The sequence below is a fragment of the Oryx dammah genome, unplaced genomic scaffold (genome assembly GCF_014754425.2).
Source record: "Oryx dammah isolate SB20612 unplaced genomic scaffold, SCBI_Odam_1.1 HiC_scaffold_1, whole genome shotgun sequence".
Classification (NCBI taxonomy): domain Eukaryota; kingdom Metazoa; phylum Chordata; class Mammalia; order Artiodactyla; family Bovidae; genus Oryx; species Oryx dammah.
The window spans coordinates 101,642,336-101,669,681 of record NW_024070185.1 but is presented as its reverse complement, the minus strand read 5'-3'; the positions used below and the strand labels follow the sequence as shown (position 1 = coordinate 101,669,681).

The 27,346-nt window shown below is 49.7% G+C and overlaps 2 protein-coding genes and 1 pseudogene across 4 annotated transcripts in view; 1 reads left to right on the top strand and 2 right to left on the bottom strand.

The window, feature by feature from the left end:
* The window catches only part of AKNA (AT-hook transcription factor), a 58,187-nt gene extending 50,083 nt beyond the window's left edge, over positions 1–8,104 (top strand). For all 3 annotated transcript variants that reach the window (XM_040241642.1, XM_040241637.1, XM_040241634.1), the window contains exons 19-22: positions 647–742; positions 2,412–2,528; positions 2,792–2,984; positions 6,954–8,104. In XM_040241642.1, coding sequence (XP_040097576.1) covers positions 647–742; positions 2,412–2,528; positions 2,792–2,984; positions 6,954–7,215 — 668 coding nt within the window. In that variant the 3' untranslated portion in view covers positions 7,216–8,104. The remainder of the gene's footprint in view (positions 1–646; positions 743–2,411; positions 2,529–2,791; positions 2,985–6,953) is intronic.
* A 2,144-nt stretch (positions 8,105–10,248) lies between these two features.
* Positions 10,249–13,686, bottom strand: LOC120867713 (alpha-1-acid glycoprotein). Its single transcript, XM_040246089.1, has 6 exons — positions 13,520–13,686; positions 12,991–13,133; positions 12,682–12,752; positions 11,807–11,914; positions 11,561–11,664; positions 10,249–10,418 (listed from the first exon to the last, which is right to left on the bottom strand). Exons 1-6 carry the CDS (start codon positions 13,634–13,636, stop codon positions 10,353–10,355), a joined length of 609 nt encoding a protein of 202 aa, XP_040102023.1. The 5' UTR covers positions 13,637–13,686; the 3' UTR covers positions 10,249–10,352.
* Positions 13,687–26,742: 13,056 nt separating this feature from the next.
* Positions 26,743–27,346, bottom strand: LOC120863553 (annotated as a pseudogene).

Sequence of the window (27,346 nt, the reverse complement as noted above, 5' to 3'; positions counted from 1 at the left end):
AAGGTCTTAGTGAGACTCAGGGATGGATAAGGCAGGGAACAGTGGAGCTGAGTGCAGACCCAAGAATCTGTTCCAGTTTTTGATAACCTTAAGGACCTGACATGTGCTGAGTGCCGGGCAGAATACACGGAGTCAGCCTCACTCAGTCCTCCCAACAAGCCTGTGAAACCCACAGTATGACTCTCCCCATTTCCCAGCCACTTGGAGCACAGAGAAAACACCACTGACTCCGTGCCCAGGCCATTCTAATCCTAGCCAGCAAGTTGGGGTCTGGGGAGAACCATCATGCTCTGTCATTGCTTATCCTGTCTTTCTGCCTGCTTTCCAGTCCTGACTGAGCCTGGGTTTGTTGATTTTTTTCCATATGTCAAGAACTAGGCAGTTGGTTCCAATAGGATCTGCAGTGAAACAGGAGTCTGGAAAGAGCTTACAATAAACGGACAGATAAATGTGTTTTATCTATATGTGTACACATACATGCACACTTATGTATCTACATATTTATGCACACGTTGTGTGCACATGAGAAGAAGACTGAGAGGGAGACTAGTAAACCATCTGGAGGGAGAGGAGAGAGATTTGTATTCTAAATCATCTCCAGTTCTGCATCCATGCATAGCTGATACTGTTCTGCTTTCTTCCCCAGGCCAGGAGTACTATGTTCTGACCCCCAAGACTGTCCCAAGAAGCAGTGTCCCGGTCTCCTGTCCCCACTGCCGACCCCCTAGGACAGAGGATCCAGGTAGGGGGTGGCACCTGGAGAAGCGGCCAGGGCCGTAAGGCTGCAGCTTCTTGCCCTTGGCTGGGAGGCAGGGGTGCAGTTGGGCCGGACATAGACTGCCCTGAGCCCAGTGGTGGGTCAAGGTGCAGATGGGAGCAGGACTTTTCTGGACTTCTCAGCTTTCCCAGAGTGCCCTGCCCCCACACCTATCTCTCCAGGTGCTTTGCCTAAAGCCACTCTCCTTCACCTTGACGTGGAGAAACCATGAACATGATTCCAGAAGTTCCTGATACGGGGAGGGGTGTGAGCAGCAGGCAGGCTGGCAGCGATGATTATCTTGTCTCCCCTCTGTCTACCTTCTGCCCTCCCCACCCTCTCCCCCAAACCCAAGAGGGGAAGAGCAGTGGCCTGAGAGCATGGACACCAGGTTCTAGTCCCGGTTCTGCCCCTGACATGCTGTGTGACATCAGACAAGTTCCTTAACTTCTCTGAGCCTTGGGCTCCACATCTATAATGAAAGGTCTGGAGATGGTCTCTGAGGCTCTTTCAAGCAATGATGATGATAATTATAGCACTGTCATTTATTAAGCCCTTACTTAGCAACAAGATAAGGCTTTTACAAGCATTATCCTCACAACCCTATGAAGTAGGTTTTGTCCATTTTACTACCATTCCCCTGAGTGCAGAAACTGAGGCTCAGAGAGGACAAGTGACTTGCCGAAGCACACACAGCTCACAAGTGGTGGAGCCAGCTAGTTCAGTGGCTTGTTGGATTCAATCAGTTAATAAATGAAGATGCTGAGCAGAGGGCCTGGTTCATGAGATGCCTCTCACTGTCATGCTTGCCAACAACATTGTTGTTTAAACCCAGGTCTTTGTGACTCTAAAGCCCTGGCTCTTCACCACTATATTTCTGTGCCTTTGCTAGAGTCCCAGCAGGCCTACTCACTCATTCATTCTTCAGCATCTTCTTATACTGGGCTCTGGGCCTTGCCCCTGACAAACTCAGCTAAGCAGACAGAACTGAAGAGTCAGAATGGGGATGGGAGAGCACAGGTGGGGCTGGAGAGCCCATAACTCAGCCCAGGGGGTGGGAGGGCTTCCCAGAGGGAGTGATGCTGAGCTGAGGCCTGAGGAGAGATAGGTGGACCCTGGAATTCCCCCAGACGTGGTGCTGAGGATTTGCACTGGAAGACAGCCAGAGTGCCCACACTCCTGCTCACTTAGACTTCCACTGACCCGCCTGGTGCCCGGGGGGCCTTTGTGGCCCAGTCCCTCCTAGAGAATGGGCCTGTGTCACTGTGGAGAATGGCCATAGATACAGGGGCTGCAGACAGGAGAGCCAGGCTTGAGATCAGACAGAGGACCGCTGCTTCCTAGCTCTGAGACAGCAAATTATTCAACCTATTGGAGCCTCAGTTTCTCCATCTGTAAAATGGGAAAGTGATAATAATAGCTAGTCCAGTGGCTCGTTGGATTCGATCAGTTAGTGCATGAAGACCCTGAGCAGAGGGCCTGGCTCATGAGATGCCTCTCACTGTCATGGTAACCATCAGTATTGTCGCCCAATGGAGGCAGCTTGTCTCCTCTGCAGTGGTCCCTGAGAGGAGCTCAGTGCTGCAGGAGGCCTGTGGGGGGGCCTGGTGACTCAGACATCACCCTCTCCTGACCTCCCTGCCTCCTCTTCCAGGTGATGCTGTCACCAGGGACCCCCTGGGACCGTCTCGCAGTGAGACCTTGCGATGTCCCATGTGTAGTCAAGTTGGGTCCCCCTCTGAGGGGGATGGCCCAGACTCAGCCACCTCTGGTAGGATTGATGCTCCATCTCTTCCCCACCTGCTCCCCTGGATTTGGGTTTGGGGCCCTGGGAGGGGGTTTACCCAGGGTGGCAGCTCGCCCAATCTGGGGTGGAGCAAACTGCATGAGAGCTGGCTTCCCAAAGCGGGGCACTCCCTGCGTGGCCGGCCCCCTGTCTAGCTCCAGCGGGGTTGGCGGGGCTGGGGAGCCCTCTGTTCTCTGCCAGATCTTCTCGGGTTGTGAGACTGTGTCTCTGCTGTCCCTCCCTGACAGCTCCAGAAAAGGCCGCCACCAGAAGAAATGCACCTTCAACGTCCAGCCCCAAGCAGAGGAGCAAGCGAGCAGGGTCGCCGCCCCGGCCGCCTCCTGGACTGTGGTATCTGGCTGCCGCGCCCTCGGCACCAGCCCCTCCTGCCTTTGCCTACATCTCCTCGGTTCCCGTCCTGCCTTATCCATTAGCCACTGTGTAAGAACCTTCCCTTCCAGCCCTCCTTGCCTGTTTGAATCGCTTAATAGCATCCAGCCCTGAGCTGGGTAGCTGAGAACTCAGCACTGAGTACTCCTGGGTTTCTCCCCAACACTTGTATAGTCACTCAACAAACCTTGAATGCTCCCTGGGTACCAGGGAGACTGCTTGACCCTGGGGATCCAACAGTGAAGGAGCCTGGCAGAGGGCCTTGCCCTCATGGGGACTTAGAACTGTAATCATCTCCCATTTCCTTGTGGGTCTTCTTAGCAAGCAACTAATGCCCTCACTTAAAAAAAAAATAGACTTTATTTTTAGAACAGTTTTAGATTTATAGAGAAAAGGAACAGATAAGATGGAGAGTTCCCATATACACCGCAAACGCCGTTTCCTCTAATACTAACATCTTACCTTGATATGGTAGCCTTCCCAGGTAGCCCAGTGGTAAAGAATCTGCTGCCAGTGCAAGATATGCAAGACACTTGGGTCAATGCCCGGGTCAGAAACATCCCCTGGAGAAGGAAATGGCAACCCTCTCCGGTATTCTTGCCTGGAAAATTCCATGGACAGAGGAGCCTGGTGGGCTACAGTCCATGGGGTTGCAAAGAGTCGGATACAACTTGGCAACTAACACACACACACCTTGATACAGTCCATGTGCAGTTCAGTTCAGTCGCTCAGTCGTGTCCGACTCTCTGCTACCCCATGAATCGCAGCACGCCAAGCCTCCCTGTCCATCACCGACTCCTGGAGTTCACTCAGACTCACATCCATCGAGTCAGTGATGCCCTCCAACCATCTCATCCTCTGTTGTCCCCTTCTCCTCCTGCCCCCAATCCCTCCCAGCATCAGAGTCTTTTCCAGTGAGTCAACTCTTCGCATGAGGTGGCCAAAGTACTGGAGTTTCAGCTTTAGCATCATTCCTTCCAAAGAAATCCCAGGGCTGATCTCCTTCAGAATGGACTGGTTGGATCTCCTTGCAGTCAAGGGACTCTTAAGAGTCTTCTCCAACACCACAGTTCAAACACATCAATTCTTTGGCACTCAGCTTTCTTCACAGTCCAACTCTCACATCCATACATGACCACTGGAAAAACCATAGCCTTGACTAGACAGACCTTTGTTAGCAAAGTAATGTCTCTGCTTTTCAATATTCTATCTAGGTTGGTCATAACTTTCCTTCCAGGGAGTAAGTGTCTTTTAATTTCATGGCTGCAGTCACCATATGCAGTTGGTGAACCATTATTAATACATGGTTATTAAATATAATCCACAGTTTATTTAGGCTTCTTTAGTTTTTTCCTGAAGTCGTTTTTCTGTTCCAGGATCCCCCGCCCCAAGGTACCACATACATTTAGTTGTCACATCTCCCAGACTCCTCCTGGCTGAGACAGTTTCTCAGACTTTCCTTGTTCCCAGTGGTCTTGACAGTTCAGAGGCACACCATTCTGGTCCATGGTAGGATGAGCAATTCCTGTTTGCATGTTACATTTGGATGTAACATCAGTTAAGACAAAAGACACAGGAGTCGAGGTGAAAAAGGCTTAGGTTTTAGAATCAGAGCTGCCCTGGAATCCTGTCTGCCATTTATTATTGCTGTGGCCTTGGTAAAGCTACTTCCTCTCTGAGCCTCAGTTTCCCTCTCTGTTAAACGGGATCAGAGTCTCAGTCACATACAGTTTGTATGAGGATTAGATGAGGCAGGTGGCAAGAGATGTTTGTGGGGTTTGTAGTGCATGTTGGCACATGCTCTTTGCTGAATAAATGGCAGCTGTGTCATCGCCGTGGATACTGCTACTGTTCAATGTTGTTGCCAGTAAGAAGAACAATGAGGGAAGGTGCTTTCAACAAGACAGGATTGTGCAGAGGATAAAAGCCCCGACCCTGGAATTAGGAGGTTTGTCGTCTTCTGCAGACTGTTGTCAGCTAGTTCTATACCAGTTTCCTTCACTGTAAAATAAGTGGGTCAGGGCGGCCAGTAACCATAGTGCTGCTAATACTCCTGAAATTGGGACTGATGACGCTACATTTCTCCACCGGCCAGTCAAGCAGGACTGAATATGCTCGGTGGTTGCAGCCGGGAAAGCCTTAGAAAGCTGAGTGGGCCTGTGCTGCCACCTGCTGGCCAGCCACCTTATAGCCTCTGAACCAGAGGCTTTCTAGTCCGGCTTTCTAGTTTCTAGCAAATTTTTCAGTTTAGTGGGGTTTTCTGGTTATTGTTTGTTATGTTCTGTAGCATCTGCCCTATGGGGAATTCGGGGTAACTTTCAGGTCAGTCTGGTCATCAAATTATCAGAAGGCAGGGGTGTGTGGGAATCCTGTAGTTACACCAGCTCGTCTGTCCCTAAAGGAGAGACCTGGGGTTCAAGAAGCTCATTCATTCATTCAGTTCAGATGATATGTATCAAGATCTACCGGGAGCTAATTAGCTGTGGGTTTAAATCGAGTACTGCCCCAGCCCCCTGATTCTGGGAGAATCCTCAGTAGCTGTTATTTATAGGGCACCAGACATAACAGAGCTTTTTACCTGAGTTTTCCTATTGGCTCTACCCTGGGAGGTAGCTAAGTGTGGCTTTTTCTGGGGGAAATGGAGCCCTTGAAAGTGAAGTAGCTTGTTCATGGTTATGCGGGTGGCCAAGAGGAATGACCAGGATTTGGGGCAGCCTTCTGCATCCCTTAGCTTCTCTGAGCGTCACTTCACTCATCTGTAAAATAAGCATAAAAGTACCTACGAAATAAATGAGATAGTGCTAGTAAAGCACTTATCTCAGAGCCTGGCCTGTGGGTACCAAGGATGAAGATTCCAGCCCAGGGCTAGGCACTGTGTTTAACTGTTTGAGCAACAGTCAAACTGCCTTCCAAACTAGCGGCACCGTTTCACGTTCCCACCAGCAGTGTATGAGGGCTCCAGTCTCTCACATCCTCTCACAAAACTCACTGCTATCTGTCTTTGTTTTTAGCCAACCCAGTGGGTGGGGAGTGTGTGAAGTAGCATCTCATAGTTTTGATTTGCATTTCCCTGATGGCTAATGATACTGAGCATCTTTTCACGTGCTTGTTGGCCATCTGTTTATCTTGTTTGGAGAGACATCTGTTCAGATCCTAGCATAGCCCTTTTGTCACACTGTGCAATAATGCAAATTAGAAAGCGAAGGATCAGGAGTAAGACTGGAGTTTCCCGCATGCCAAGCAACACACCAGCGAATGTCTCCAGCCAAGTCTTCCTAAACCCATTCCTGCTCCATGTAGGCTCCATCTTTCACTTTGTCCCCCTCTACACACTGTATTCCACGTCACAGGTGCCAGCGTTTCTTGCCCAGCACTAGTTTCCTTGAACCCTAAACTTGGGCATCTTTGGATGAATGCAGGAGTCACTTCTTGGGGAAATCTGTGCTTCATCTCACAGCTCCTCTGCCCATTTCCCCCAGGACTTTTAAACAACACCCCACGTTCCCACAGGACTGGGCTGGGAAGGATGCACTTCCACCTCCTGCTCTGGGTGAGAGGAGCCAGACCATCACACTCCTGCAGAATCCTAAGTATTATTGTCACGCTTCTCTGTCACTCCACACCCGACAAATAGGACTCCACGCATTACCTCTCTGGTGAAGGAGGCTTGCTCCAGAACCTGCGGTGGTCCTGGTCTCCCCGAGACCAGGCTTCCAGACTAGAAGCTCCCTGAAGGCAGCAGGCAGGGTTGTTCATTCACCGTGGTAACCGCAGGCCGCAGCACTTAGTACTTAGTATAAGGTCAGTACGTGTTTGTTCAATGAATGGGTAGGTGGCACTGGCCGCTTTCGAGCACTGTTCTGACTTCATCCCTCCAACACATCCCTTGGCAGGGGATATTTTTCCCATTTTGGAGGTGAAGAAGCCGAGACTCAGAATGTAGGGGCCAAGGACCAAGCCGGGCCTGAGGCGCCCCAAGGCGTCCCCGCGGTCAGGGAACTCACCCATCTCTCCCCGCAGGTACTACGCGCCACCAGCACCTACCTCAGCCCCCCAAGTCCGAGCAGCCGCCGAGTGGCCCCCAGCAGCCTGCTCCCGGCCGGCCCGGGGACCCCGGCACTCCATCCAGCTGGACCTGAAGGACCTGGAGGAGCTCAACAAGGCCCTGAGCCGGGCGGTCGAGGCTGCCGAGAGCGTCCGCTCCACCACCCAGCACCTGAGCCGCTCGCTGTCGGCCGAGCTGCGCCAGGCCCGCGGCCTGCGGGGCTCGTGCCTCTTCTGACTGCTCGAGGCTCAGGCACGGTCGCCCCGCCCCGGGCCAGAGGGCGCTGAGCCACTCCCAGAGGCCCCGCAGACCCTCTCAAAGAAGGCTCCCTCGGCCCCGGGCCCTGCCTTTCAGCCTCCGTGCTTCCAGAACGGAAGGAGTGGCAGTGGGTGACTCAGAGAAGTCACTTCCTAGCCCTGACGAGGTTGAGGCTGGGACTGAGGGCACCCTCTGCCCAGACGCCATCTCTGGGAGGCCCCTGGCCTGCACGCGTCCATCTCCAGCTAATAATATGTATTTTATGTATGATGGACAGGTTTTTTTTTGTTGTTGTTTTTCTCTTTAACTGAGGCATTTTTCTGGCCTTGAATCCTTCTTAGGCGGCCAGATAAGAGGGGATGGAGCCAGGGTCTCTGGTGAAAATTTGTCCCCCACCTGTGACCAGTCACTCCAGAGTAGGCATCTCTGAGAAGGATGTGGCCAGGGACCTTCCTCCTGGTGACTGGTGGTAAGTCCATGGGGTACTTTGAGGCCATTGGAATATCTTCGAAGCACCCAGCCAGCCTCCCCGTGGTCAAGAGGCCTTTCCCATGGGCTTGCTGCAATGGAGACACCCCACAGGGGGCCCCGGAAAGCTGTCTACCACGGTCCCCCCTCAGTACCTCATGCCAAGACCCCTGGCTCTCCCCTGTGGAAATGGGACCCCTGTGGAACTGGGCCAATGGCCAGCTTCCTGCCAGCTCCTGGTGTGTGCCCCTGAGGCCAGGCCATCTGCTCTCTGACCCTGTAGCAGCTCAGACCTCAGCTTTTCTGGAATGTGTGTGCATCACTGATATTTGTATATTTGGGGCATTAAAAAAAATCTATTTTCGTTATGAGAGCAAATAAAGAGTGACTATTGACCTTTCAAACTGTTTTATTTGCATTTTTTGGCCATGCCGCATGGCACATGAGATTTTAGTTCCCTGACCGGGGACTGAACCCACACTCCCTGTAGTGGCAGCGCGGGGTCCTAACACTGGCTCACCGTGGAAGTCCCTAGATAGTAATCTTAAGAAGTGGAGGCCAGAGAACAACCCAAACACTCCCAAACCCACTCACATCTGTGGTGTATGTCATCCTTGTGGTTTCTAAGGTCACGTTAGGGGGCAAAAGACTCGGCGCTGGGTGGAGCCCTCCCCCGGAGGACAGGTTGGGCGCACATTTCCAGACTCGACCTGCCTGCCTCTTGGCGCCATCTGTTTCTCCAACTTTACCCGCTCAGAACCATGAAGCTTTCTGCTGGAGGGGGCTGCGAGGAGAGGCCGTCTGGCCAAGCCTCTCTTGGGAGACATTGTGAGCAAATTGGTGTCTGAGTGAGCACGAGCCTGGGCTCTCTTTCCAGTGCTCCTTTTGACACCAAACAACAGCTGCTATTGACTGAACGTCTCCTAGATGCCAATCCTTGAGCTAAGTGTGCCCTCATTTTATTGATGAGGAGACTGAGGTTCCATCTAGCGGAACTTGTGATGGTCTGACTCCAAAGTCCATGTTCTTTGTAACTGTTTCATTCTCCCTAAACCTCCATGACATTTTCTCCCCGACTCCTGCTTCCTCTTCCCTTGGCCTTTTCTCCAGTCTTCCCCACCTCTCATCTCACTTGCTTCTCTAGAACCCATTTTGATTTCATTTTTCAGCTGATCCTTCTCAGGAGAGTTGACAATGGCATCTTGCTGAGATGAAGGATTTCTTATAGGTTCTGAGCCTCCAGGCCCACACTCTCGTGGGACGTGGATGGGAAGGCAGACCCCAAGGTAGGGACCCAGGGCAGAGTCTCCAGCCTCAGTGCCCCAGGCACAGCATGGCTGCAGCGTTGGACAAAGGATGCTTGAGTCTTGGGGGTGTGGCTCTTTGGAGGATGCAGGTATGTGAGCCTCAGGACTGGATTTCAGGAGCGAGGGTTATGGTCCCCTCACTCCAGATGGCTTAGGACCTGTGTACACAGAATACTTGAATTATTAAGTCCAACTTCTCTGCCACCTGCATCATGCTGCTTCTCTCACACGCCCATATATTGCAGAGCCCTTGGGTCTGGAAGGAGAACGGCCTTCTTTTTTTTTTTTTTTTTAATGCTTCTCTGTTTATTTATTTGGTTGCGCCGGGGCCTTAGTTGCTACACGTGAGATCTTTGTTGCTGCACGTGGGATCAGTTTCCTGACCAGGGATTGAGCCCAGGCCCCCTGCATTGGGAGCATGGAGTCTTGCCGCTGGACCACCAGGGAAGTTCCAGACACCAGCCTTCCCTGCTCAACTCCTGGCTTCAGACCCTCAGTGCTCTTTACACCTCGAAGTGGGTCTGCCTTGGACATGTCTCCACGGCGAGAGCTGCAATCACATATGTAAGTTGTCTGGGTTTGAGAGACCCTCCTTACCCCTGGGTGTCCTTTCTTCCTCCTGGGTGACAGGCGGGCACTGTGGGGACACCTCAAGGAGACACACAGCCCTTCTGGCATGGCCCCGAGTCCTCGGAGCCTCCTCTATCCGGCTCCTGCCCTGGCCCAGGCACCTGCCTCTTCCAGGATGCTCACGGAAGACTCCAAGCTGGTCTCCCTGCCTCCTGCCTTGCCCCTCCCAACTCACCTCCCCAGATGGCCAGGGTGACATCTATTAATAAAGTAAGGACCCTGGTGCTTGGCACCACACTCCTGAGTCTTCACCACCTTCTGTCTACCTGACCTCCTGCTCACAGTCCTCTGCCTCAATATTCCTTAAACAGATCTTTAGCTTCAGTGGGAACAGCAGGTGCTATCAAGCGCTAATCTTTCTAGAGTGGTTCAGGTGCTCCTTCCAGGCAGCCTTCCCAGACTTCCCCACTAGAAGTAAACTTCCCTGTGCTGGGCTCCCAAGGCGCTCAGTGCATATAGCTGTGCATTCTGGCACATGTGCTGGGGACTATAGCAAGGGCTCTTCCAACCAGGGATTGACTCAGGGCAGTTGATCAGCCAGGGCTGACCTCAGTTGACTCAGGCGGGCACATGAGTGAATGAATGAACGCGCAAAGGACAACCTGACTACCCCAAAACAAACTTTACTCATGCAGCCGAGGGAACTGAGTCACACAGGGCGAGCAGGGGCTGTGGGTGGGCCCTCGTAGCCCCCACAATCCTGGCCCGGTACTAGGACGCTTCCGTCTCCTTCTTGCTTTCCTCCTCGTGCTGCTTCTCCAGCGGCCCACACGCATCCTAGTGGGAGAAGACAGCGCTTGGCCAGGGGAGGGTGGCCTGGGCTGGGCAGAAGGCAGGCCCGACTGAGCTCAGGAGACCAACGGGCCAGGCCTGGCAGCGGGCACGGAGCGGGGGTGAGGGGAGGGGTCAGCCAGAAAGAGACTCTGGGTCTTCGGAGGGGAATGAGCTCTGGACTGTGGCACCAGCCCACGCAGGGCTCCAGCTGGGTGACCTTGGGTAGGTTATTTCCTCTCCCCACATCTCAGTTTATTCACCACTGAAACAGGGGCTCAAATCCTCAACAACTGGCATGTCTGAGCCCTCATGTCCTGTCTGCCCTTCTGTTGATCTCCTGGATGCCTCGCCCCGTTTTGAAGATGATGAGAGGGAGGTTCAGGGTGGCCTGGGGCCTGTCACCCCAGCCAGCAGATGGGGGAGGTAGGCTGCTGGCCGCAAGACCAAATCCAGTGCCTGTATTCATAAGCTCTTTTCTGAGGTTCCCAAAAATGGGGGGTGGTGATTTGTGCTACTGGTGGTCATGGGAAATGACCTTCAGTGGCAGGCAGATGGAGGTGTTTTCATTTTAATAATCGTGAAAGTATTTCACGTATATCAAAAAAGGGTAGCCAGCTCATCAGCTCTGTGACTTCAGATATTGCACTGGACAAGACCAAGTAAAGCCTTTCATTTAACACAGATTTAAAGGAAAGCATTAAGAGGATACAGAAAATTCTCAGTTAGAGCAAAAATCAGGGCAGCGGTCCTAGACTTGCGGTTGGGGTGACTCCAAAACCATAAGACCTATTGCCCATCAAGCAGGCATTAGAGGCCTGGGGTGTGGCAGGCAGCGGCTGTAAATGGTCATCCCCTGAATGTGTCTCTTTTCCGTTTGCTGCAACTTGGCTCTGCTCTTCCCCTCCTGTTAGGTTTTCCAGTCCCCCCCGCCCAATGTACTCCAGGCATCCTCTCTGATTTCCCAGTGACCTTTCCCTCCTGGACACTCATCCATCCCCCGGGGGTCCTGCAGAGAAGCCGGTGCTTGATCAGGATGTCCTGTCTCGCTGTGCAGCCTTGACTGACAGCTTCCCTCTCTAGGCCTTTGAGGCTGCCCAAGGTGGGACCACCCTCAGGGTGAGCGCTACCCCTCTCCTTGCACTCACCTTCTTCTCGTCGGTGTATATGATTTCTGATTCCTGGATGCCTATGCACTTGATGACATCTAGGAACTCTTTCTCCTGCTCCTGGGTCACCTCCGGCTTGTCAGCTGCAAGAGGGAGCAAGGGGCCAGGTGGGGATGCGGGAGGCCTGAGTGGGAGGCCAGGGAGGGCTGGGGCTCTGGGGATCTAGCCTGGGGAGTGGTGGTCCTGGGGTGAGGCTTGGGTGGAGTGGGGGTTTGGGACATCTACCATAGAAGGACACCCCCACGTTCTTTGTGCCATTCCAGGAGGCAGCAAGCATGAAGGTCCTGAAGTGCTTGCTGAGCAGCAGGTTAGCAAAGTGTTCTCTGTCTGTCTCTGAAAAAGAGAAGACTCTGGTGAGACCATGGGAAACCACAATGGTTCCCATCTCATGGGCTAGGAACAGGGATGTGCCCAAGGCCACACAGCCAGTCCATGAAGGCCAGGGGTTCCCTGGGGCCGCTGGTCCCTCTCTCCTGCTGTGTGACAGGCTCCGCACCGAGTGCCCTCCATGTGTACAATCTCAGGAGCCTCACGTGGACCGTGGTTGTCAAGGCCTTTATCTCCCCATTTTACAGATGAGGAAACCAGACTCAGACAGGAGCCTCGGGGCTGCAAAGTGACATCTGTTCAATTCCCCCGGCTCCTACTGGGCGCCCTCTTTGCAGTGTTAATGGGATGTGGGTGAAGCCACTGCCTGCCCCATACAGGCTCCCACCTTTAGCTCGCAGAAGATATGAAGTAATTACCTGAGATATATGACGGAGCCAGCCTGGGGTTTAAATCCTAGTTCTAATTATAAGCTGTGTGACCTCAGGGAAACTCCTTGACATTTCTGTTTCTCTGTTTCCCCATCTGATCACTATGATGTCCTCCTAGGGCTGTTAGTGAGTATGAAGGGGATTAAATGCGAAACATTTTGAACAGTGCCTGGCACACAGCAAGAACTTGAAAATGCTGGCAGTTATTACTGATTATTTGCTGTGTGCAGGTGCTAGGACCACAGAGATATAAAAAGTCCTCCAGGCTCCCTCCTTGAGGCTGGACAACCCACCATCTCCCCTCTCCACACAGCAGCCCTCCACCTGAAGGCTGGCTCTCACCAAATTTAGACAAGGTCCCATTCTGACGATAGACGTTTATGTAGCTGCAGTTGTAGACACACTTGTCCGCACTACAGCAGGATAGAAGCAGGGAGAAAAACAGTAAGACGGTCAAAGAGAAGTGCTCGACCACCCATTGCAGTCAACAAGTCAAATGACAATTAGAGTCAGTGTCCCCTCCCCTTCCCCCCACAATTCCATCGATGGGAAGGCTGAGGCTGAGGCCAGGAGGAAAGCTGGACTCGCTCAAGGATTTTCTGCAGCTGGGAGGGAAAGCCAGAAGCCGGGGCTGGCGGTGTGGGCTCTCACAGGGTCTGGTAGTCTCTGATGATCAGCTTGTCCTCCGCGTGCCTGGGCTCAAAGTAAAAGAAGGCTGCCTGGATTGCTCTAGCCGACTCATTGTACTCGGGGTTTCGGAAAGCGGAGCTGATATAAAACCACTTGCCAGAGAGCTGGGGAGAAGCCAGGAATTGGTGATGGAGCCAAATCCTTGATAGTCAGCAGGGATGAGACTTAGCAGATCTCTGCCCCGTTTTTGCAAACAAGGAAACTGGGGCCCCGGATGAGGAGCGATCATACAAGAGCTCACTCAGGGAACCAGGTATCTCCTCAAATGCCCCCCACCCCCTGGGCAGTCCCTCCCCACCTAGGACAGAGCTGTTCCCTGCTGAGGAACCTTGCAAGGAGACGTCTGAGTTTAGAGGCAGAGAAATGTCTCTGGAGGCTGGTCAGAATTTCAGCCCAGGCTCCAGGAGAGAAAACGGGGGTATCAGGAGGGCAAAGGAAAGCCCAGGGAGGGAAGCAGCTGCCCACGGTGTGCAGGGAGTCGGGCACTTACCCAGTCCATGGTGGCGTTGGTAATGGGCGCTGCTGTCGTCAGGTTGGTGCACTCGGGGCTCTGGGCATCCAGCAGGGGAAGGAGGCTCAGGACAGCGAGGGCCCAAAGCAGTGCCATGCTGAGACCAGGAGACACCTGCAGCCAAGCAAACTGGTGGCTGGAAGACGTCAGTGACTTTTAAAGGAGCTGTGGGCGGGTCCCTAGGACCCAGCTGTGACACAGTTCAGCAAACTCTTGTGAAATGTCTTGCATAAATCCTTCCATCCTTCCTGCAAAGCCAGCTGTAGGTAAAGCTTGCAAGCCTGGGTCTAATTTGGATCCCTAACCTGGAGGAGTTAATGTGTTTAGATAATGATTGAGGGGCCTGTAAACAAAGTCTCCTGTTTCCATTCAATTCCTGTTCTATTAAGCGCCAAGACTCAAAGGCCAGTCAGTCAGTTCAGTCACTCAGTCATGTCTGACTCTGTGACCCTATGGACTGCAGCACGCCAGGCCTCCCTGTCCATCACCAACTCCCGGAGTTTACTCAAACTCATGTGCATTGAGTCGGTGATGCCATCCAACCATCTTATCCTCTGTCGTCCCCTTTTTCTGCCTTCAATCTTTCCCAGCATCAGGGTCTTTTCAAATGAGTCTTCGCATCTGGTGACCAAAGTATTGGAGTTTCAGCTTCAGCATCAGTCTCTCCAATGAATATTCAGGACTGATCTCCTTTCGCATGGACTGGTTGGAGCTCCTTGCAGTCCAAGGGACTCTCAAGAGTCTTCTCCAGCACCACGGTTCAAAAACATCAATTCTTCGGCACGCAACTTTCTTTATAGTCCAACTCTCTTAAAGGACCCAGCTGTAAATCAAGTGCTGAAGGCAACTTACAGAGTTCCCAGGAGAGTGTGGTGTATATGGGAATGAGTGGGGGAGGGATTTAGGGGTAGGAGGTGTGGACAAACCTGGGATCAATCCCAAGTGAGTGTGGGGACAACTGTGAAACAACAAAGACCCAGAGAGGCCCCAACTCAATCCTGGAGGCAGGGACATTTCCAAAAGTAAGGGACCTCTAAGTTGAATATCTATTTCCAGTACTGAGTGAGTAAGTGAAAGTTGCTCAGTCGTACCCGACTTTTTTCAACTCCGTGGACTATACAGTCCATGGAATTCTCCAGGCCAGAATACTGGAGTTGGGTAACCATTCCCTCCTCCTGGGGATCTTCCCAACCCCCGGATCGAACCCACGTCTCCTACACTGCAGGCAGATTCTTTACCATCTGAGCCATCAGGGAAGCAAATGTATTGGGTTGGCCAAAAAGTTCACTCGAGTCTTTCCATAAGATGTTACAAGAGATGAATGAATATTTTGGCCTATCCGATACTACTTAAACCGCCTCTCAGCATCTAAAACAGGAAATGGTCCCTGTGTTTTCTCCACCCCCTGCTGGGTGAGCAGGGAGCTTGCCTTTCTTTTTACCCATATGTTCCCAGTCCTGGAACAGTGCCCAGCAAGGAGCAGACACTCAGTATAAACCATGGAATAAATAATTCCACTGTTCATTTGCATTTCTGTGTGATGAAGTCAAATCTTTATTTGTATAAATAGATTCCAAAAATATTATTATGATAGGCTTACAATTTTGTATTCTTATTCATTTCATACATTTGAATAATTATTCCTGTGTCAGTGTAGTCAGCAGTTGTAATTTGAATGGATGAATAACCTTTCATTCACTTTCTGGATTCGAACTTCCCTAAACATGTCCTCTCTTTATACCTAGAGCATTTTATTTATTTATTTTTCCCAGCTTTACTGAGATGCAATTGCCTATAATGTTTTAGATTGTAATTTTTCCTCTAAGATATGTCAGAGACCATCCGAATTTCTTTCAAGAGAAAAACAGCATATGTCTTTAAAAATACAAGACTTTAGTGATATTTAAAAGCTTCCCCCAATAAATAAAAATAAATAACCCCAAGACAAACAACTCAGGTATCTGTCAAAAGGAAAATGGAAAAACAAACTTATTTTTATACAATGGAATAATACTTAGCAACAAAAACAGAATGAACTACAGATATATACAACAACGTAAATGAATTTCAAAAACATGCTGAACGAAAGAAACCAGACTCAGGCTTCCCTGATGGTCCAGTGGTTGGGAGTCCACCTGCCAATTCAGGGAACATAGGTTCAGTCCCTGGTCCAGGAAGATCCCACATGCAGTGGGACAAGTGAGCTCGCGTGCCGCAACTACCGAGCTCACGCTCTAGAGTTTGCGCTCTGCAACAGTGAGAAGCCCATGCACCACAGGGAAGAGTAGCCCCTGCTCACTGCAACTAGAGAAAGCCCGTGAATAGCAACGAAGACCCAGTGCAGCCCCCCCCCCAAAAAAAGAAAGGAGCTAGACTGAACAGCTCAGAGACTCGACTTCTCGGGTGGTCCAGTTGCTAAGACTCCATGCTCCTGACGAGGGGCCCGGGTTCCATCCCTGGTCAGGGAACTAGATCCTACATGCCTCAATTACGAGCTCACAGGCCACACAAAATCCCACATGCTGTAATTAAGATCCCAGCTGCTGCAACTAACACTCGGTGCAGTCAAATAAATAAACATAAAAAAAACCCAGCACACAGACTGTGTGAGTCCACTTATATGAAGTTCTAGAACAGTCAAAACTAATTATAATGGTAGAAATCATATCAGTGGTTGCCTTGGCAATTTACCCAAGGATGTGAGAGAACTTTTTGAAGTAGATGACCATGTTCTATATTTTCATTCTGGTGGTGGTTACACACATGTTGATATGTACATTTGTGAAACTCTTTGAGCTGGAAATTGAAAACGTGTGAATTTTATCGTATGCTGTGCAAGCTAAGTCGCTTCAGTCGTGTCCGATTCTTTGCGACCCCATGGACATAGCCCACCGCGTTCCTCTGTCTATGCGATTCTCCAGGCAAGAATGCTGGAGTGGGTTGCCATGCCCTCCTCCAGGGGATCTTCCTCACTCAGGGATCGAACCCGCGTCTCCAGTGACTCCTGCATTGCAGGGGGTTTCTTTTACCACAGAGCCACTGCGGAAGCCCTTATTGTATGCCTAGTATACCTCAATTAAGTTGATTTAAATTAAAAAAAAAAAAGTCCCCCCAAAAAGAGAGAAAGCAAAACCACGACAAATCAAAAAGCACTAACAGCCTTTAATGCTGCGCCGATACGGCAGTGCAGAAACGAGTCTCTCCCCCGACGCCCTTGTCGGAACTAGAGTTTCCCTTCTTTCTCTATTTTATCAGCTCCGTTAGTGTCTTGACCTTGCACTGCTCTAACTGGATTCTTGCAAACACGATTAGAGCGCTTCAGGAGGGAACAGCACAGGTAAGGGAGAGGCTGATGCAAGAAGGATCGAGACAGTCTGTGTGACTGGAGCCTGTGATGGGGTCAGAGGCATGGAGGCTGATGCTGGGAGTGGCGCTCTTGGTGGGAACCCAAGCTGCAGAGCATGGAAACCAGGCCAAGGAGTTTGCAGTGTCCTCTGAGGGCACTGGGGAGAAACGGAAAGATTTTAAGTGAGGTGTGTGCAGAGGGGTAATATCAGATTTGCCCTTTAGAGAGAGCCCACCGTCTGCAGTGAGAACAGGGGACGACGGGGAGGACAAGCACAGGAGAATGGACTTGGCATAGCAGCTGGGCAGTTGCAGTGGTCCAGGTGAGAGATGACGGAAGTGGGCAGTTTCAAGACACTATGTAAGGACATGCTGAACGCCATGTGGGCACACTGCTACCATCAGACGGGGCTAGTGAGGTTCTCACCTGGAGCCCAGATCTTTCCAGGTCCCCACATATCACACACACATGGACACACACACGCAAGTTCACGCAACAACACACAAGCACCTCTGTCACTTGGGGTCTGCCGCCTGGTACTGGCGCAGGGTGACCCATAACCCTAAGTGCCTTTTGTCACAGCCAACCATGTTCAGAGCCCAGGGGAACAAGTCTTCCCATCTTGTACTCTCTCCTTGAAACACCACGTGCTCGTCCCAAACATCCTGAGGTTTTGAAGGTGATGCTACTGCTGACGCGGGAGATAGCAGTAGGATTAGGACGGTCTGTGTGGCTGGAGCATGTGATGGGTTCAGAGTGATGGAGGCTGCTGATGCACTTCCGAGTCCAGGGAAGATCTGAGTCGACTTAGAGGTAGTGAAACCTAGCAGGACCCTGCAAGGCCCTCCCAGGGAGAATAAAACCCACTCCATTTCTTGTTGATAGAAAGAAAAAAGGGGGGTGTGGTAGGAAGGCTTATGTCTCCTAGACCTTCTCTGAGTTCCAAAGAGCAGGCTCAAGCAGTTAATGATTAGGACAACAAGGACACAGGACTCCTAGTCCTCCGGAAGGGATGTAGATAACAATTTGATGTTTTTATCTTTGAGTTGCTTTGCAGAAACTAAGACCTGTACCCAGGTGGAGGATGGGGACGACATCCTGACCATGAGCACGCAGACACCAGACTAGTTGGAAGCAGAAAGCTGATGATGGAGATTTCTGAAACAACCGCCTGTTACCTCCCCACCAACCAATCAGAAGAAGAGTCACAAGCTGATCATGCATCCTACACCTCTCTCCTTTTCACCTTTCCTGCCTCTAAAAACCCTGTGCCCCGGCCAGCTAACCAGATGGACTTGAGACAGGTCTAAGTCTCCATTTTCCGTGTTGGCACCTCCTCGATTAGCTTTCTCTGCTCCAGACTCTGATGTCTCCATTTGACCTCCCTGTGTGTGGGGTGTATGAGCTTGGATCTGACTACAGAAAAAGACAGATTAATTAACTTTCTCATTCTTCCCTCTCTACATAAAGGCCATACTTTCTTACCACATTAGCCCTTGCCTCCCAATAATAATGAGAAATCCTTTTTTTTTTTTGCAACCTGTGGCTGGGGAGGCCCTCCTAAATTAGAACTAGGCAATATTTGCAACAGTTGCATGTAGTAGCCAAGAAATATTTTGTAATGTGAAATCATTCATGTTCCTCTTAAATTCATGTATAGGTAGATGTAACACAGGACTGATGCTAAAGCTGAAACTCCAGTACTTTGGCCACCTCATGTGAAGTGTTAACTCACTGGAAAAGACTCTGATGCTGGGAGGGATTGGGGGCAGGAGGAAAAGGGGATGACAGAGGATGAGATGGCTGGATGGCATCACCGACTCAATGGATGTGAGTTTGAGTGAACTCCGGGAGTTGGTGATGGACAGGGAGGCCTGGTGTGCTGCGGTTCATGGGGTCGCAAAGAGTCGGACATGACTGAGCGACTGATCTGATCTGAACACATGTTAGGCATGGATCTGATTCTTGGCATCAGCAGCTCGAGGTTGAATGCTAGCATGGTGAATGATTTATAGCTTTATAAACTTTTGAACAAACCTTAATCCATTGATTAAATTTCCCAAATGTTAATTTTAAAGAGTCAGCTTTATTTGAAAGCTTTTGATGTATAATGTTTAGTTATTTAGAACAGTGGTCTGTGGGCCTTCATTTGTTCGTGCACAGAAATGCTAGGGTCGCTCCCTGTGTGGGCGAAGGGTGAACAGGGAGGGACAGTAAACAGCAGGACGCGGTCTTTCTTTTGCCCAGAGCAATTCAGCTCTAGCCTAACCTGCATGCCTCCTGAAGCAGAACCATAGACAGTGAGTGTGATATACAGTAAGTGCCCTGCATACGAACCTGCAAGTTGTGAACGTGTGTTCCATCAGCATCAGGCGTGAAATTGCAGCTTGCCCTCCATCTCCTAAGATTCTTCAGCTCTGCCATCTCCCACCTCTTCTCACCCCTCCAGTCAGTAACTCTTGGCTGTTCACTCGACGCCAGCCCCTGTATGCCAGCTGCTGTACTGTATTACTGTACTTTTCAAGATACTGTGCTGTAAGATTAAAAACGTTTCCTTTATTTTTTGTGTTTGTTTTTTTATGTATTATTTGTGTGAAAAGTAATGTAAACCTACTACAGTACAGTACTATACAGCCAATTGTGTTAGCTGAGTACCTAGGCTCACTTTGTTGGACTTACGAATATACCAGAGTTACAAAGGCACACTCTGAACAGACCTCATTTGTATGTAGGGGACTGACTGTAATAAGAAACATATGCTTGATCTCTACCTCCATTTCTGGTAACACAGGTCATAACAACTCCTGGGATGTCCAAAGTGATACTTGTCTTTTTGTAGACTAATGAGATGTCCCTGGGCTGGGGGCTCCTGGATACCCTCAGAATGGGGACCGACTTTGTGATTAGAGGGTTGAAAATTTCAGCTCCACCCCCTCATCTCTGGGAAGGGAACTGGGTGCTAGAGATGGACTTGGTCACTAATGACGAACAATGATTTAATCAGCCATGCCCAGGTAAGGGTGCTTTCAGTGAAGTCGGAGTTGGGACACGTGGAGGTGCTGGGTAGGTGGCCAATCCAAAGAAGGCATGGAAGTCCTGTGCTCTTTCCCACATATCTTGCCCTGGGCATCACTGCTATCTGACTATTCCTGAATTGTATCCTTTTCTACTAAACTGGTAATCTGGTAAGTAAATGATCTTCTGAATTCTGTGAGCTGTTCTAATAAATGTTCAAACCCCAAGAAGGGGTTATGGGAGTCTGTGATTTAGAGCTGGTGAGTTGGACGCACAGGGGACAACCTGGACTTGTGATTGCCATTGCAATGGGGACAGTCTTGTGGGCCTGAGCCCTTAACCTGCAGGATTTGATGCTCAGCCTGATTAGTGTTGAAACCAAGTCCCCCTAAATCCAAGTGTCCTTACTGAGTTTATGATGAATCTATCTATCCAAACTTTTATTTCCTTTCTTGTTCAACCCCTGTTTCCCTCACAATAGAGGGGTATCAAAGAAAAGGGGAGATTGAAACTGAGCAGGACCCTGCAAGTTCTTTGCACCTTTCTAAGCCTTTCCTTGAGTTCCAAAGAGCAGGCTTAAGCAGTCAATAAGTAGGACAATATAGACACAGGACTCCTAGTCCCTCCGGAAGGGATTTAAATAGCAATCTGATGGTTATCTTTGAGTTGTTCTGCAGAAACTAAGACCTGTACCCTGGTGGAGGGTGGGGACGACATGCTGACCACAAGCATGTAGACCCTAGACTAGTTGAAACCAGAAGTTGATGAGCAAGATTTCTGAAATATCCCCCTGTTAGCCCACCACCACCAAGTCAGAAGAAGGTCCACGAACTGATCTCGCATCCTAGGACCCTCTCCCCTAACACTTTCTTTTAAAACCCTTGCTGAACGGCGTTGGGAAGTTCTAGTCTTTTGAGCGTGAGTTGCCCGTTCCTCCCGCTTGGTGCCTGCAATAAATGCTGGACTTTGCTTCACCACAACCCAGCGTCAGTAGACTGGCTTTGCTGTGTATATGGCAAGTAGACCCAAGTTTGGTTCCATAACAGTATCAGAATGGAACTGAATTGTAGGATACCCAGTTGGTGTCTTGGGCTTCCCAAGTGTACAGTGGTAAAGAACCCACCTGCCAGTGCAGGAAACTCAGGGGACACGGGTTCAATCCCTGGGTCAGGAAGATCTCCTGGAGAAGGACATGGCCACCCACTCCAGTATCCTTGCCTGGAGAATCCCATGGACAGAGGAGTCTGGTGGGCTACAGCCCATGGGGTTGCCAAGAGTCGGACACGACTGAGTGACTAAGTATGCACAGTTGGTGTCTGGAAAGTCAGAGAATTGCTTGGTGTGGGAGAAAGTCCACACACTTTGTGGCCAGAAGTATGTGAACAGAGGAGAGAAAAATGAAAGTTTCCCTTCCAGGGAGTAAGTGGAGTGCATCCCCTGGGAAGGGGTGAGTGGTCCTCACCCTTCTCACCCCGAGGCTGCCCCTTGTGGCAGGCGGGGGTGTGTCTCACTCTCCTCCCAAGAGGCCATCCAAGTAGTTTCTCCAAGCACACCCAGCACTCACCCTCACACAGTACAATTTTCTCCACCTTTTTATTAATACATTTCAAGGATGGTTTGGAATCTCCATGAACTGAGGTCTTCAGCAGCCCTCCTCAGCCTGCCCTTCCATCTGTCCCTGGCACAATGTCAAGAGAAGTTTGGCAGGAAAGAGAGAGCAAAGCAATCAGAGCAGGGTAGGGTGCTGGTAAAGGAGTTGTCCTGGTTTTGTTGTTCAATTGCTAAGTCATGTCTGTCTGACTCTTTGTGACCCCATGGACTGTAGCCTACCAGGCTTTCCCAGCCCTCATTATCTCCCGGCGTTTGCCCAAGTTCATGTCCACTGAATCAGTGATGTCATACAGCCATCTCATCCTCTGTCGCCCACTTCTCCTTCTGTCTTCAATGTTTCCCAGCTTCAGGGTCTTTTCCAGTGAGTTAGTTGTTTGCATCAGGTGGCCAAACTACTGGAGCTTCAGCTTCAGCATCAGTCCTTCCAAAGAGTATTCGGGGTTGATCCTTTAAGATTGACTGGTTTCATCTTGCTGTCCAAGGGATTCTCAAGAATCTTCTCCAGCACACAGTTTGAAAGCATCATTTCTTTGGCGCTCAGCCTTCTTTACTGTCCAGCTCTCACATTCATACCTGACTACTGAGAAGACCACAGCCTTGACCTTTGTTGGCAAAGTGATGTCTTTGCTTTTAACACACTGTCTAGGTTTGTCATAGCTTTCCTGAGAAGAAGCAACCATCTTCTAATTTCATGGCAGCAGTCACCAACCACAGTGATTTCAGAGCCCAGGAAGAGGAAATCTGTCACTGCTTCCAAATTTTCCCCTTCTATTTGCCATGAAGTTATGGGACCAGATGTCCTAGTTTTACCACTTGCTTACTGCCTGACCTTAGGCAAGTTATCTAACTTCTCTTATCTCAATTTCCCTAGCTGTAAAGTGGGAATAATAGTAATAAATTCTACTCATTGGATTGTTATGTGCATTCAATCTGTTCACATTTAGATGAACTAAATATTAGATGAAACAAACTTGCTTCTAAGGGTTCTCCTATTATAGTGATCATCACCATCTGTTTAATGAGAAGTGGGGTGGTGAGGAAGGAAAGACAGACTCCTGCATTATATAAATATTTCAGCTGATAGCAAGTTACATGCCCCTTCTCAAGATACCAACATGCAAAAATATGTCTCTATCAGATTCACAAAATAGCTTCTCACCCCGCATTAGATACATGAGAAAAACGAGTGACCTGGGTCAGGAAGATGCCCTGGAGAAGAAACTGGCAATTCACGTCAGTATTCTTGCCTGGAAAATCCCATGGACAGAGGAGCCTGGAGGCTACAGTCCATGGGGTCGCAAAGAGCCGAACACAACTTAGTGACTAACATACACACAGAGGGTTAAGATGACATGGTGAAAAGGTGAGGTTTCAATAACCAGGGAAAGGCACCACTCTGAAATGATTCACTTCCTAAGAAAACCACCTTATATGTATTTCTGGCCATTTTATACAAGCCACGGCTGAGCTCTGTGTCTGACAGCGAATACATGATCTTCTGCACAAGCCACCACAAGAATACACCAGCAAAGCAAACAGTCTGAATTAAGAACTTTGTATCTGGACTAACGAAATACCCCCAAAATATTTGCCTAAGTCCAGATCCTGTTTTGTTATCTTGTGCAACTTATGTAACCTCTTTGGACTTTAGTTCCCTCATTGGAAGAGCCAGGGCAATAACGCGTGTCTCTGAGACAGTGCGTGAGGTGAACACGGGTCACGTTCCACATGGCTCCTGGTTCACAGAAAGTGTGCAAGAAAGTGTAACCACTGTTATTTTGAAAGGTGTTATTAGGGGTTGAACCATATGAAAATTGTGGACTTTGGAGATAAAAAAAAAAGTTGAATATCATTTCATTTCACCTGGTTTATCCAACTATTGTATTAATAGAACAATCAGCTGGTCTGTGGTTTGCAAGTAGGGAAAGACATGTCACCCCCTGTTTGCTGGGGAAAAACGGAGGCCCAGAGAGAATGACTTGCCCAGGGCCACGTGACAGTCAGGAAGCTGAGACTGCAATCCACCTGCCAGCCTCCCCCACTTCTCTCCCATCCCTCTCTCACCCAGCACCAGGCTGCTGGTCATTGTGAGATATGGCAGTCCTTGATTCGCTGGGGACAGAGTGAACGCAGGCCTGGGCTTTCCCCTGGGGCTGTCCTCCTTAGCTGTGTCAGGAAGAGCTGTCTTCTGTCCCTGACACTTTCTACCTGCCCTTGCTGGGAACAAGCTGGCCCTGTTTCACTGGCTTCCCCAGTCAGGTCACAGAGGCCTCCTGGGAGAGAGCCTGTGCCGAGGGTGCTGAGCAGCGTAGCTTTAGCATAACTCCTCTTTTCCCTCTGGCCCTTCTTCCTGCCTCTCTCACCTTTTGAGTCTTCACGGCTGATGACTCTCTGGAACACAGACTAGGTTGCACCCCTCTGACCTGTCCTCTCAGTTCGGTCAGTTGCCCCTGGACAGCTCCGCTTGAGTGCCCCATCACAGCACAGACTCCATCTGGACAACGCAAACCCTGCTCTCCTGTACAAACCTGCGGCTTGTCCTATTCCCAACCCAATACCCCAGGCTTCCCCTGACCCTCTGGTACCACTTTGAATTACTTGCATGCAAGCGTGCTAAGTCGCTTCAGTCGTGTCTGACTCTCTGCGACCCTATGGACTGTAGCCCTCCAGACTCCTCTGTTCATGGGATTCTCCAGGCAAGAATACTGGAGTGGGTTGCCAAGCACTCCTCCAGGGGATCTTCCCGACCCTGGGATCGAACCTGTGTCTTTTATGTCTTCTGCATGGGCAAGCAGGTTCTTTACCACTAGTGCCACCTGGGACCCCTTGCTACTGCCCGGATACGCAGTGCTTCTTTACTTCCAGGCCTCAACTGTTCCCTCTCCTCCCAATGCCTTTCCCTGTCTGGCTAACCTCTATTCATTCTCTCTGAGCCTTAGCCTGTGATGATTCATTTTATGTCAATTTAACTGAATCATGGGGTACCTCTTTGTCAAACAGGAGAGTGTATCTAGGATGTGAAGATCTCCAAGCCCTTCCAGACCACAAATCCTGGGCTCCGTGGATGGAAGTCTTAGAGTTACCGCAGGACAGTGACTCCAGGGGCTCACAGTCTGGGATAGATGCCAGGATGGGGAGGGTAGGGAAGACCCAGCTGTGGACTGATGACCTAGAACCTTACAGCTAGTCTTTAAAACATAAAATCCTGGATATGAGCTCAACTTCTCGTGATTTGTTCTGTCTTGTAAATGAGAAGGGCAGAAATGTTCTGATTTCTCCAACATCCCAGGAAAGGAGGAACAAGCTAAAGAAGAAAGTACTCTGAACTGAGTCAGGAGACACGGGTTTCAGCTCTGGCAGGTATAAGTATGTCCCAAATACTGAATGGGACGTGTGTGTGTGTGCATGTGCGTCTGTGTGCTCAGTCACTTAGTCGTGTCTGACTCTTTGGGACCCCATGGACTGTAACCCGTTAGGCTCCTCTGTTTATGGAATTTTCCAGGCAAGAGTACTGGAACAGGTTGCCATTTCCAACTCCAAGGGACCTTCCTGAGCCAGGGATTGAACTCTCATCTCTTGTGCCTCCTGCATTGACAGGAGGATTCTTCACCACTAGAACCACCTGGGAAGTCCTGACTGGGACATACTTATGCTAAAAACATACTTACTGTTTATCTGGAATTCAAATTTATCTGTGTGTCCTGTATATTTATTCACTGACTTTGGCTAACTCTATCTGCCAGGTTCTTACTCGCTTCTTCCAAAGCAGGTGCTGCGAGGGCTTCTCTCAAGAATCTCACAGGTAAGAATGTTCACATTGAAGCACTACTAGCAATCACCAAAAGGTGGAAACAACCCACAGGTTATCAACGGATGAATGAATAAACAGAATTTGGTCTATCCACACAAGGAAATACTCTGCAGCTGTGAAAAAGAATGAAGTCTCGATCCATGCTGTAAGGATGAAACTTGAAAACATTATGTTGCATGAAAGCATTCATTCACAAAAGGTCAGATACCACTAAGATTCCATTTACACAAAATATCCATAGAGGTTTTCCAGGGGCATGCTTCAACAGTACGTGAGTCGTGAACTTCCAGATGTTCAAGCTGGATTTAGAAAAGGCAGAGGAACCAGAGAGCAAATTGCCAACATCCGCTGGATCATCAAAAAAGCAAGAGAGTTCCAGAAAAGCATCTACTTCTGCTTTATTGACTATGCCAAAGCCTTTGACTGTGTGGATCACAATAAACTATGGAAAATTCTGAAAGAGATGGGAATACCAGACCACCTGACCTGCCTCTTGAGAAATCTGTATGCAGGTCAAGATGCAACAGTTAGAACTGGATATGGAACAACAGATTGGTTCCAAATTAGGAAAGGAGTACAGCAAAGCTGTATATTGTCATCCTGCTTGTTTAACTTATATGCAGAGTACATCATGAGAAATGCTGGGCTGGATGAAGCACAGGATGGAATCAAGACTGCCAGGAGAAATATCAGTAACCTCAGACATGCAGATGACACCACCCTTAGGGCAGAAAGCAACAAAGAACTAAAAAGCCTCTTGATGAAAGTGAAAGAGGAGAGTAAAAAAGTTGGCTTAAAACTCAACATTTAGAAAACTAAGATCATAGCATCCGGTCCCATCACTTCATGGAAAATGGATGGGGAAACAGTGGAAATAGTGAGAGACTTTATTCTGGGGGGCTCCAAAATCACTGCAGATGGTGACTGCAGCCATGAAATTAAAAAACGCTTGCTCCTTGGAAGAAAAGCTATGACCAACCTAGACAGCATATTTTTTTCCAGTAGTCATGTATGGAGGTAAGAGTTGGACTATAAAGAAAGCTGAGCGCCAAAGAATTGATGTTTTTGAACTGCAGTGTTGGAGAAGACTCTTGAGAGTCCCTTGGACTGCAAGGAGATTCAATCTGTCCATACTAAAGGAAATCAGTCCTGAATATTCATTGGAAAGACTGATGCTAAAACTGAAACTCCAATACTTTGGCCACCTGGTGCGAAGAACTGACTCATTTGCAAAGACCCTGATGCTGGGAAACATTGAAGGCAGGAGAAGAAGGGGATGACAGAGGATGAGATGGTTGGATGGCATCACTGACTCAACGGACTTGAGTTTGGGTAAACTCCGGGAGTTGGTGATGGACAGGGAGGTCTGGCATGCTGTAGTCCATGGGGTCGCAAAGAGTCAGACACGACTGTGCGACTGAACTGAACTTTCTTCATTCTGTTCTTGAGTTCCTTCTGCTGTTTCCTTGAGGTCTTTTTCTTCTCATACAGGCCATGTCTCTCAATGCTTTGTTTGGACTCGTTCTTCTTCACATAATCCAAGGAATCGTAAATCATGCCAAAGCCAAGAGAGACTCAAGAGCCTTCTCCAACACCATCATCTGGCCACCACCAAAATGGGTTCTGAATTCAAACACAAAGATGACATCTGGTGTGGTCTTGTATGTTTTGGCCAGTTTCCCACATTTTCTGGTTTAGGTACTGTTGTCTTTTCAGGGTGAAGCATGTTGATGACCATGCCTTTCCCCTGAAGCAGCCAGTTGCTCATGAACTTCCTGGTTCGGATAGTTACAGTGTTGTTCATGACGGCGGCTGAACCTCAAGCCCCTTTCTGCTCTTCTAAGGCACCAGGGTTGTGGTACTGTTACAGCAGCCCGAAGACACCAGTGGGACCCTGCAGGACCCGACTCCCTCATTTTTAGGCCCTCTCACTCTAAGGCACCATATCTCTCCCTGTCCCCTCTCCTTTTGGAGAAGCTGCATAAACAGGGCACCCCACCACCCCTCCACACCTCCTCCAACC